A 12,568-nucleotide genomic window follows, 5' to 3' on the forward strand; every position below is an offset into this window, starting at 1 on the left:
TTCGGTTTTTTTTTCCAGATTTTTCGAGTTTTTGGGTTTTTTGGGTAAAGTATTCATACAAACATATAATTAACTTGTGTTTTATTTATTTCTTTAATCTTACCAAAATATAATTATTAAAGGTATTTTTTTCTAAAGAAAATAACACAAAATATAATATGAATGATGACCGTAAAATATACAAAATAATAATGAAATCACATAAAACAGATATTGCAAATAAATAAGTCAAAATGAAAATGATCATAGTTTTAAAGTATAAATCATGTTAAAATAAGTCTAATTATTCTAAGCCAATATATAATTAAAGAACAAATATTCAACATTATTGTCATTCTTAGTATTTGAGTTGATATCTTTTGTTAGCAATAGTATTGATTTGATTTTGATTGAGCTTCATTAGAATTTACTAATATCTATGGAATATAACCTTTATTGGACTATTCAAAATTTTAAGTCAAACTTGAAATATTTTGTTAAAAGATAAAATTTATGAAAAAGTATATAAGAAATATTTCTAAATTATATCAAAAAAAAGACTTTAAAAGTTTAATGTATAAAATAATTTTTTTAAATTCCATATATATATATATATATATATATATATATATATTATGTCAGGTTAGTTTGGTCTCAAATCGACTTTTTAAAGTTAAAACCAAATCAACCCAATATAGTAAAAAAAAAAATTCTTCAATACCAAACTACTAGTCAATTTTTTTTTTCAATTTGTGATTTGGTGCGATTTTTGGTTCAATTTTGTTCACCCCTAACTAAAATAATTGACCATATATTTTTTAGTTGTCCGAAAACTCAATTAGTGTGGAAGTTGACTCCTATCAATTGGCCTAATTTAAAAAATGTTATGAATTTTGCAATATGATGAAATGACAACTTTGTTATACAAGTCCATATCCAGAATTCATTGAGCTATTTAAATTGAGTCTCTTCTATGGCAAATGTGGAAAGCGAGAAATTTGTTGTGCTTTAGCAGTGGTACATAACCTAATAACATAGTTAATAAGACTCCATTTGATTTACATATGTACAAACTTCTGCAGCTTTAACTCCTATATATATATATATATAAGAATTTATGATGTAACTCTATTACGATTGCCCAAGAAAATCATGCATACAAGCATATGAAACTTCCAATAATTGTAAGCTACAAATTTAATAGAGGAATAACTAGTGTCATACTGATAATTAAGGGGAAGCATACAATGTCATTCTTGAGTATATTGTCGTAAAATAATAACTCATTGAATTTTACATCCCCCAGAATCTTGTCCATGACGGACATTGCCGTAGGCAGAAAGTTCAAGAAGATCCATGTCGCGACCTGGATATAGTTTTAAAACGTTAATATTATCACAGATAATCTCATAAACTAGACTGCCAAATACTTGAACACAAGACTGAATGCATCTAACCTGAAACCCGACAATACGAACTTCTTTGAATGAGTTCAGCTTTTGATATATCAGTTCGATTCCCCTTCGATCTATTAACTGTCGCCTGCATGAAGACACTCCTCCCATCAATTATCTAACATAGATTCCCCATTTTCTTCCCTCAACTTTCTCCATAAGCAGCATAACCCTTTCTTTTCTCTTCTGCTCCCCCACTCCATCCCTTTGGGTGAAGGAGAGGAGATAGTGAAGGCAAGGCACCAAAGTTCCATGTCGATATTGAGATCAACATTGGATCAACGGAACAGATACACTTCTAGCAATCACTATGGAGCAGTAAAAGTTACTCCCTGCAGTCCAATTTACTTGTTGCATTTTTGGTTAACACGATAATTTATTTTTAATAAGGACGATAAAAGTCGTCAGGAGGGAGTAATAACTCGTCCAGAGAACATCGATAAAGATGGAGAACCAAGCATCAAGATGATTAAGGAGATAAAGGCACAACATACATAATCCCTAAGTAGTCTTAACACTCCTTGTATTCTTGAAAGATAATGTAGAATATATTTCAAATATTAATGAAATTATGTCTTCTAAAGTAGCACATACTATGAATTAAAGACAGATTAACTGAAAACAAATCACACAATAACAGGAAACCGTGAGTATACGATAATGCAGCAAGGAAATTTCAAGATACTCCACAGCAAGCACAAACAGAGATGTTCTATCAGAGAGAAAATCTCACCTGCAAAACTTGACAATTCTCTAGTGTACTGTCTCCACCCTGCAAAATATTTAAAACAGATGAACTCAATCAAATGTCTACTTTTGGAATTTGGTAGTTAAAACAGAACATCAAGATGAGGGTAATCTTTTCTAGAAGCAGACATTTCTTAACAATAGAAAACTTCAAAAAGTATAGACATTTTTTAACATACCCAGAGAAATGAAAGAAGATTCCAAAATTTGAAAAGCTTGATTGAAACTAATGGTGTGATGCGACACTAAGGTTAGAATTTGTCATATAGAGCATTATAAAATATAAAACAATTTCATAGCAAGTTTAGCACTTGCCACACTCTCAATCCCCCACAAGAAGAAGAGAAAAGGAAAGGAAAAAAGAACAGAAATGAAGATGTTTAGCAACTACTAGCTCTTAAGTGGAGCCACTTACTGTTTAAATATGTACTTTATTGAGCATGTTTGTAACTTATATAAGTACTGATCTGTCTCTCAATCTTATCATATACAATCTAGTCTTTTTTCACTTCTTCATCCTCTTCTTTGCTATTACTAAGTTTAACGAAGTCCCAATCAATTAAGACTGACCAGAATCATTGGAAAGAAAAGATAACTATACTCCTTTTTAATGTGTCTCAATTAATTTTGAGTATTTCTTCAATCACAAGTCTGATTAAATGAAGAGGACATGCAAAATAATCAAGATCACCAAATGAACTGTTCAGTTATTTCTTTTTCACAGATAATGGACTGTTCATTTTATCAAGAAAGTTTATCAAGTTCTCATCATGCAGTCCACACCAAGGATGTCTTTTACAGATTAGCATAACCATCCTGCCAATGAAATGAGATCTGTCATAACAAGCTAAAGATCAAGGTCATACGCTTTATGAAAATGACCAACTCAGGCTTGTATGAGTGGTATGCATTAACATTTCATTTTTTTCCTTTTTCTCCTGCAGGAGCGAGGAACAAGTTCCAAAATGAAAATTTGGGCATAGAGATTTGAGTTTGTAAATGTAATTGTTAAGGATTATTAATAAAATTGTCAGAATGCTTGAAGTATTAAGTTTATGTTAGATATTTCCTTGTATTGCCAAATTATCACGTGTCTTGTGTGAACCATAGAAACAGGTGTCTTGCATTCATTAATCAAAATATCTCTCTTATTTACTCACATTGTATCAGAGCCTCTACTATCGTGATAGACACTCAAATAACTTTCACTTATATCTAGCGGCATTCTTATGAGCCTGTCCCGCTAAATTATCTTCTTTTCTTTTTCTTTTCCACAAAAGGACTAGTGGACTTCTTCGAAGCTCTAATTTGTTAGTATGTTAAAGTTAGAATATCATTTACATTGTGCATGACAAACCACAAACTACAAAAAAGTATGTTTAGTGTTTACCAAATCATCATGTTATTAATATATCTCTTCCTTTCCATAGTTATCTCAAAGTTTATCTGAGCCTCTAAGGCTTTGCAGAGGATCAAGTAGATTCTACCATTCAAGCGGCACACTTCTATCTACAGTCCCAATTCAAATGGTACTATGCCAATTCTCAGTGATCTTTGCAAAGGGAGTATGTTTATTGCCGGTGACCCTTCTACGATGTGGCGCTTATTTTCAATGACTGACTCAGTAACACTCAGTGCATTGCCTATGGTCGTTTGGGACACGCCATGCTAATTTTCACTAGTCGTTCTAACAATACACTGTCCCCTTCTGACAATGTTGTCAAGGATGAAAGTGTAGAAAGCTCTACAATCTACTGGGATTCTATATAAAAGAACTAAAATATGCAACGAATGATAATATATATAAATACAAGAAGCAACAATTATATGGAAAAAGAATTAAAAGAGCAAGAATTATGAAGTAAAATAATATCATCAAACTGTGTCTATCTGCATATTACAAGAATAGCAGATACCAAAACCCGAACAAAAGATTATTGAATAGGCTGATGGTTAGTGCAGAAATAGTCTGGCAATGACAAATTATCAAAATATTAGAATGTAAAGAAAGGATTCCTGATGCCAATCCGACATTTTTTGGATCAGTGATAGCTGACCCAACTGACTTGGAATTGAGCCTTGAAAAGACATGTCAATCAAGTTCAATATCACTTTTTTATTGGTTTTCAGATGAAAAGTGCAGTTCTTGTCACTTATTAAAAGTTACTAACTAGTTTTCTCATGCTAGATTTCTAATCTTAGATTCCTAATTACTAGCATATTCACTCATAACTAACCACTATCAATTAAAAACATCCTTGCAAGCTCTATTTATTGTTAGTGGCATACTCTTCAAAACTAGTCCATGGGTAATAGAACACACACCTTAACACTTGGGTGCTTGCCAGAAGCCACTTAAGCAAGATGAAGCATCAATCAGCCCTGTGCCTGGCTTCATCACTAAGGTGTGCGTTTTACCAATCTTAAATAATACTACTTTCAAATGACTTTCCAGCGACACCTCGTCTTTCCAGAACTATTTGCACCTGCATTTTAGTCATTGTTCACCCCACTTCTCCATCTTTGTAGTTAAATTTGGACAATCAAAAATTTCTAGCACATTTATTGGAAACTGTTCCACGAAAAGCAATATTTGGGCAGCTTTTGATAAGTTGGATATTTTCTGATAATATACAAATCTAATGCATGTGTTGCATTAATAGCCAATAGGTGTGTCCTGTATTCATACATATCATCTTATCAATACATATTTTCTCTCATCGTTAAACGATTAAATCTACTATAATGTCATTCATCATAAACACAAAAATCAAAGCTTCTTGAACAAACAGTAGCATGAAAACAAGTATGTTGAAATACCCAAAACCTGCTGTTTCTAGTTAAACCCAATCAGCGAACAGCATCAAAACTCAATATTTTAAACAAAGCTTATACATAGTTAACTACTCCTCAATCCCAAACTTGTATGGTTCAGCTCTATAAATACTCTATAAAGGCAACAGTTTAGCTTCTTTGTTCATACAACGCTCTTCCAGTACAGAAATTGTCCATCTTATAAGCTTTGAAACATACTCCGGCAGTTCCATTATCCATCAAATCTTCCTAAACTTGATATAAAAAAGAATGAAAAAGTACCTTAGAATAGGGAATAATATGGTCATAGTCATGGCAGAGACAACCAGGACAGCCGACAAGCTTCCGAAAGATTGTGTTCCCCAATGGGTCTCGGCGCCATCGGTCCGGGTCTCTTCCCTTCACTTTCTCCGCCTTGTCCCAACACTGCTGCTTAATACTATACGGAAAACTTCTTGGGTTGGTCTTGGGGGAAATTTCAAGCAAACCCAACTCTTCAGTGATGATTTCACCGTCAAGCACTGACACTGAAGGAGGAGGAGATAGCCTCGTATGGCGTGAACCCGAAGGTCTAGAATCGGGTCCTGATAGACTAGCGGGTCGGGTTCTTTTTGGGGAGGAGGATACGTTCTTGTTTTTTCTATTGCCTTCCTTCATGTTTCTGTATATTCTTCTTCAACGGCCACATGGCTCATCTTAATTAGCAAGTATTGTACCCTTTTTGGAATTGGGCACCCATTTGAATAAGGGATATCATTTGGGCATATAGAATATTCATCAGCCCAATTGGGTAATACCGGTACAAGAATTTCTTTTAGTATAAAGTACAAAAACTCCAAAAATTTTGGCACTAATTACATCTTATCTTCAAAGTTATTCAAACTATAATTTTTTTGAATTTGTTAGAATTTTCGGATAGATTGCTCCTTCCCCCGATACATAGTAAACGATACATAAGTTACATGACTATAAACTAGATTCATATTGATTTAGGTTTGAAATAATTGGGGTTATGTATCAGCAATAACATTTGTACCAGATACATTATACACAAATAAAGTTGTAATGTATTTGATAGATGTGAAGTGATGTATTCGGATGTTAAGAGTGAGAAGGAAAAGAGGATTTTTGTAACTAATTCAAATGGAGGATTTTTGTAACTAATTCAAATGGTAGGAATTTTAGATATTATATATCTTAAGTCGTATATATATATATACACACACTAGATGAGGGAACGCCCGTCCTGCACACAGGTAGCACATACCTAATCTGGTGACATCAAATTTTATTTTAGGAAAAATTACCTAAATATATATCTTATGTTACCATAATTTCTAAAATTTCCTACCATTTAAAAAATTACAAAAATCTCATTTTTCCTTATCTATCTCTTAATCTCGGATACATATCCCTCTCCCTTCCTACTTCATGCTTAACTCCCCTAAATTCATGCCAAAATTAGGGGCCATATATCAACGATTTCTTTAAACTTGGATTTTTTGAACTACAATTGTGTTTTTCTAGTTTTCTTCATCAATTTCAAATCTAAAATAGGTAGGAAAATTTCTTCATCATCTTTTTTGTTTTCATTGCGATATTAATCTTCAAAATATTCTTCTGGGTGAAGATGGTAAGGTAAAAATAACTGATTTTGATTTGGCAAAGAGAGTTGGAATGAAAAAAGATGATGATTTGAGATGTGAATTGAGGGGTACCCTATTGTACATGTCATCGGAGATGGTCACCAACGACGAACAGGGTATTCCAGTAGATATATGGGTACTTGGGTGTATGGTGACTGAGATGTTTGCTGGAGTTCTGGCTTATAGTTTCTCCGATGTTATGGAACTGTTAATCGTGTGTTTACTGATGTATCATGTTTATGTTTCAACTATCAAATACATTACAACTTTGTTTGTGTACAATGTATTTGATACAAATATTATTATTTATATATAATCCTATTATTTCAAACCTAAATCAGTATGAATCGTTTTTATTGTTATGTATCTTATACATAATTATGCCAATTTTAATTATATTTTAGAACCCGATAGATACAGTTGTTGAGTGTATGGTTCACAATGCATAGGATGAGATCATACCTATAAAGTCAGTACTTGTTGGAGAGTATGCATGGATTATCGCAAGTTGAATGCATTGACAAAGAAAGATCACTTCCTAATTCTGTTCATGGAACAAATGTTAGCTCGTCTAGCTGGTAAAGGATGATACCAATTTCTTGATAGATATTTAGGCTATAATCAAATTTATATTGCCCTTGAAGACCAATAGAAGACCACTTTCACTTGTCCATATAGGACATTTACAGTCAAGAAGATGTCATTGGGGTTGTGTAATGCACCACCAACTTTTCAACGTTGTATGATGTCCATATTCTCATACATGGTGGAAGACACTATTGAGGTATTCATGGATGATTTTTATGTAGTAGGTGACTCGTTTGATGATTGATTGGCCCATTTTGGTGATGCACTTAAACGGTGTGAAGAATGCAATCTTGTGCTAAACTGGAAGAAGTGTCACTTCATGGTAAAAGAAGGCATAGTTCTTGGTCTTCAGATCTCCAATAAAGGCATCGAAGTTGATCAAGCTAAAATTGAGGTAATTGAAAAATTACCCCCACATATCTCTATAAAGGGTGTTCGAAGCTTTCTAGGACATGTTGGATATTATCGAAGATTTATCAAAAACTTTTCCAAGATAGTGCACCCATTATGAAAGTTTCTTGAGAATGAAGTTCAAGTTTGATAAAGCTTGTTTTAAGGAGTTTGAATGGTTGAAAGAGAAGTTGATTTCTGCACACATCACTATTTCACTGGATTAGGGACAATTGTTTGAAGTTATGTGTGATGCCAATGTGGTGGCACTTGGTGTAGTGTTAGGATAAAGGTGTGAAGATTTTTCATTCCATATACTGTCACGACCCAAAGTATACCCTAGACGTAACATGATGTATAGAACCCTGAGAGGCCCTACACAGGCCACTTAGCATACATCATACAAGATAATAGAATAAAGATTTCAAATGAACCAGTCTTATATCATGAAAGAGTTTCACAAAGTGGAAGTCTAACATAAGCCTTAATAAGTCATTAACTACATCAAAGGAAGTGGTTGAGACGTAACTCATACATACGTACAAACTCTGAAAACTGAAATGACATAAAGCTATAAAGGTGTCTCGACCCTCGGATCATAAGGACTCACCAATATTCAAATGTAAAATGGATCAACTAGCCACGAGTCTGAGAGGTAGGAGCGTTGGACCCTACATTAGTGAACAATGTAGACACAAGTATGCACTAGTACATGAGTATGATAACAATGCGTAAGTTATGAAATTATGCTAAAAGGACTTTACGTGACATGCAATGAACAAGTTAAATCATAAAAAAAAAGATTAGAAAACATAATTCATAATCATGTCCAATGCAACCTTAACATCTTTAAAACACTTGTGAGATACTTTAAAAGAAACTTTAGTTCATAATTGTGGGAAGTTTACCATATAAGCGACATAGACCATTAGAGCTATAACATGAAATCCATTGTCTGTCCCACACCGAAAATGGATGTCCTTACTTGCTAAGGTAAGAACCATGAGTCTGAGCTAAAGTGGATCAATTAGCTAATGTCTATCTGATACAATCCTATGGTGGCACATAGTTATGGGACAAGGAGAATGCTACTATAGACCCGGTCTTTACTAACAGGAGAGCCTCTATCACAATATCCTATCGGTGCTAAGTATAAATTCCATGGAATAATCATTAATCATATTCATTTCATCATCCATGGAAAGGCACAATTAAACAACCAATCCAAACTAAAGTCATTTAGAATATCTATTATACTTGATTCAACTTAGGTGAGAAAACCTTTCAACCTTATGAATCCTTATGTGAGAAAATATTTCACAATCACATTCTTAGTAGTATGTGAGAAAGCCTTTCACAATAACAACATTGATACATTACTCTCAAAGCATCCTTAAATCATTTACATCAACTTCATAAAAACATGCATATCTTCATAAATTCATATTTCATAGTTCATAAGCTTTATCATATGTTCATAGTCTAAAATCATGGATCATGTATGGGTTCATATGAATTCAACTCAAAATCATGTAAATACTTTCAATTCATGCATTAGAAGATAGGAAACAAGTAATTGAATCATAATTGAAAAGGACACATGAAGATTGAATAAAACCATAACTTTGAATGGAGAACCTAACTTGTAAGACTTGGAGATTTTAGGAAATTTATGGAGGAAAGGACTTCATAGGTGAATACTAACATACCTTAGTGATCAAGGCTAAATAACTATGGTGAATTGAGAATCTTGAAGTGAAATCCTAGCTTTTTATTCCTTAGCCTTAAAAGAGGATTTTGGGGGTGATCTTGAAGAGAAATTTAGGAATTAGGTGAATGATTTAGAATGGGTAGTTTAAGGACTTAAATCACTTATATATGTCTTGAAATAGGGGTTAAAACGGCATAGCTTAGGTACCAAACACATAGGGGAAAGACAAAAATGACCCTAACTTAAAAGCTGACGGGTGACGTATATATGTCCCTAAATGGAACGTATAGGTCACCAAGGACCATATAGGGAACCGTACAAGTGACCTTAAATCCTGGCTGATCATATGGTTGAAGCAACCCACCTGCTTGATCATATGGCTGAAGCAAACCAAGAAGTAGAGAATGACTTTATGCTGGCAACACTGATGACTCAGATGGATGAGTTGGCCAAAGAGATAGTGGAGATTGAAGTCCAATGCAAAAGGAAGGATAGATACGTTCCCCCTCATGAGCGAAGAAAGCACAAGGATAATGAGGGTAAATGTGTTGAGGGAATGCTCTCAATCATTCTCAACAAGGAAAGTGAGCATGATAGGGTGCTGGAAGAAGTGAAAGAGAACATCAAATTGATGAAACAGATGATTGGTTCTCATTCCAGATCCATTCAGCTGCTCGAGAACCTCACAGGTCATGTGATGCCTCATCTCCATTCGGCACAAAGCAGGGGGTTGCCAAGTGATGTTTTGGCTAACCCCAAAAGTGAAATCTAGGTGTTAACCTGCGTCGTGCCACGATGTTAACTAAGGTGTTGTTTAGGAGGCAACCCAAAACCCTTAAATGATTTAATTTTGTTTAGAAATAATGTTGTGTTAATGTTGTAGGTTTGAGTATGGAAAGTGTTGATATGTGCAGGTTGGCGAGAAAATGTTCCATTCGGCGCATCGCCGATTAGGTCGGTGATCCCGATAGAGACCGCCGTTTGGCCCCTCACTTTGACTGGAGGTCCTGTAAAACTCGGTGAAGTAAGTAATAACTCGGTGCGTCGTCGAGTGGATCGGCGGTTGCTACTAACGTCGCCGAACTGACACGAACTGGATAGGTATTAATAGCCAAAGGTTTTAAAGTTTTGAAGTCTTCACTTTTCCCCGATTTCAAACTTCAAAAATTCACCCCTAGTAAGTATTTTCAATACTTTTGCATTCCAAGTATTTTGGTCGTCGATTTGTGCTTGGAGTTGGATTACATTGCTACCTAGCATTTCAAATATCATTGTAATAGGCAAATAAGGTTAGTCTTATGAACCCTGAACCTATTTTTATTCGTTCTCGTATCCAAATAATCTTATCGTATTGTCATGTGTTGTGCCTCTCTAATAAGATCTGATCGTTCAAATGACTATTTTAATTTGAAATCCCATATGCCTGTGCGTTGAAGTGATTTAAAATTTGTGTGATTGTGCTTGCATGTTGTTTAGTTTGGTGGAATCGGGAGAAATCTGAGTATCCCGGGATGATGAGTGTCGTGGGTCTTAGTTTAATTTCACTAGTGCAATTGTTAATTTTGTTTTCGGGGGTTGTGGGGTTGAATTCGAGAAAGTGGATTGAAGGTAGGGATGTTGGGTTGTTTATCGAGCTGGGTCGAGCTCGCCAAACCACTCGACGGTTCGCCTAATGCCACTATCTCACCTTTAATTTTATGCTAAATGAGTAGTTGAATTATGTAACTTTCGGCAAGAAACCTGAGGTCGCCTAAAGCACTCGACGACTTGCCGACGGTAGTTTCGATCTCCCTTTATTTGCATCCCTAAACCCTTGTTGCACTGTAACTTTTGGTGGACAAACCCTTGCTCACCGAAAGTAGTCGGCGATTCACCGAAAGGGCCCTCTCGTCGCCGACTTGCAAAAATTTTTGAGCCAATCCCTTCGGCGATCCCGATCCAGTTCGCCAAAGAGATTCGGCGATTCACCAACTAGTTCGGCAAATCTATCTGCTACTAATTGTCTGCACTTCTGATTGAATTGTTTCTAACCTGTTTCTAATGTATTGCAGACATGGCTAGACCCAAAGTCGCAGGTAGAAACATGCCACCCCGCAATAAGGAAAGAGGGATTAAAATCAACGAGGGTGCAATTGTATCAAAAGGACAAGAAACAAAATTTTCCACAACTGGTAGGAAGGGAAAAAGAAAAGGAAAGGCACATGCTTCTTTAGAAGTCAGCTCCGACAACGAAGGTATATATGACACTGACCTCACTACTTCGGAGAGTGAGGGTGAACAACATGAAAACCAAAGTGCAACCTCTGGTGATGATGAGCTGATAATAGCACACAGGGCTGAACTGCGATCTAAGAAGCTGAATGATCCATCTAGGATCAGGAATCCTCCACCTACCACTTCTACTCCCCCAGTCCCAGAGCAAGCAATAGTGCTTGCACCGCCAATACAGGGCACTCCTCCAAAGTCAATGAACAAATTAAGACGAAGGGATTAAGGAAAATTCTTAAGGAGAAACATCTCTCCACGGATGGAGTGATTGATAAATACCCCGAGATTATGAGATGTCTTAAATTTCATAACTTCCAAATTTTCACAAAGCCCCATGGCCCGTTTATTCCAAGCTGGGTCAGAGGCTTCTACAACGATTACAGTGCATTGGTACCACGAGGAAAGAAGCCGACTGCCAAGTTCAAGCCAATTGACTATGTAGTTGTCAAGGGAAAGAAGGTGCAAGTGACTCTTCTGCTATAAATGCCATTCTGGATGCATCGAGACACTTGAGGACAACAGTTAGATTATGATCAGAAAGACATCACTAGAGGATATGAAAGAATGGTTGACCCCATTAATATCAGATGGCACTCCTAAGTGGCTTGAGGCTGGGGCAGTTATCGAGAAAAATGACCTAAATGTGGCAGCGAGGTATTGGTTTTGCTTCATCAGCAGCACAGTCATGCCTTCACAAAATGAATCTATCCTTCGCCATGCAAAAGCAGTCTACTTAGGTTGCCTCATCAAGGGAACAAAGTTGAACCTGGGATGGATCATTGCTTCTAAGATACTCATGTGTGCAAGGCAGCGCCAGACCTCACTTTCATTCCCAGTATTGATCACATAACTGTGCAAACGAGCTCGGGTACCTCGAGATGCCAAGAGGGATATGGAAGTGATGCCCATATCCTCTACTGATATCCGAATGATCGAAGCCGAATGTCTTAAGGATCAGGCAGAGAAGAAGC

At 35.7% G+C, this 12,568-nt stretch overlaps 1 protein-coding gene across 1 annotated transcript; it reads right to left on the reverse strand.

Annotated features, from left to right (window-relative positions):
• Positions 1–1,093: 1,093 nt before the first annotated feature.
• On the reverse strand, positions 1,094–5,666 carry LOC125861891 (uncharacterized). Its single transcript, XM_049541801.1, has 4 exons — positions 5,277–5,666; positions 2,167–2,205; positions 1,437–1,521; positions 1,094–1,345 (listed from the first exon to the last, which is right to left on the reverse strand). Exons 1-4 carry the CDS (start codon positions 5,649–5,651, stop codon positions 1,263–1,265), a joined length of 582 nt encoding a protein of 193 aa, XP_049397758.1. The 5' UTR covers positions 5,652–5,666; the 3' UTR covers positions 1,094–1,262.
• Between the last annotated feature and the right edge of the window lie 6,902 nt (positions 5,667–12,568).

This window comes from Solanum stenotomum, chromosome 4, assembly GCF_019186545.1.
Source record: "Solanum stenotomum isolate F172 chromosome 4, ASM1918654v1, whole genome shotgun sequence".
In the NCBI taxonomy this organism is placed as follows: Eukaryota; Viridiplantae; Streptophyta; class Magnoliopsida; order Solanales; family Solanaceae; genus Solanum; species Solanum stenotomum.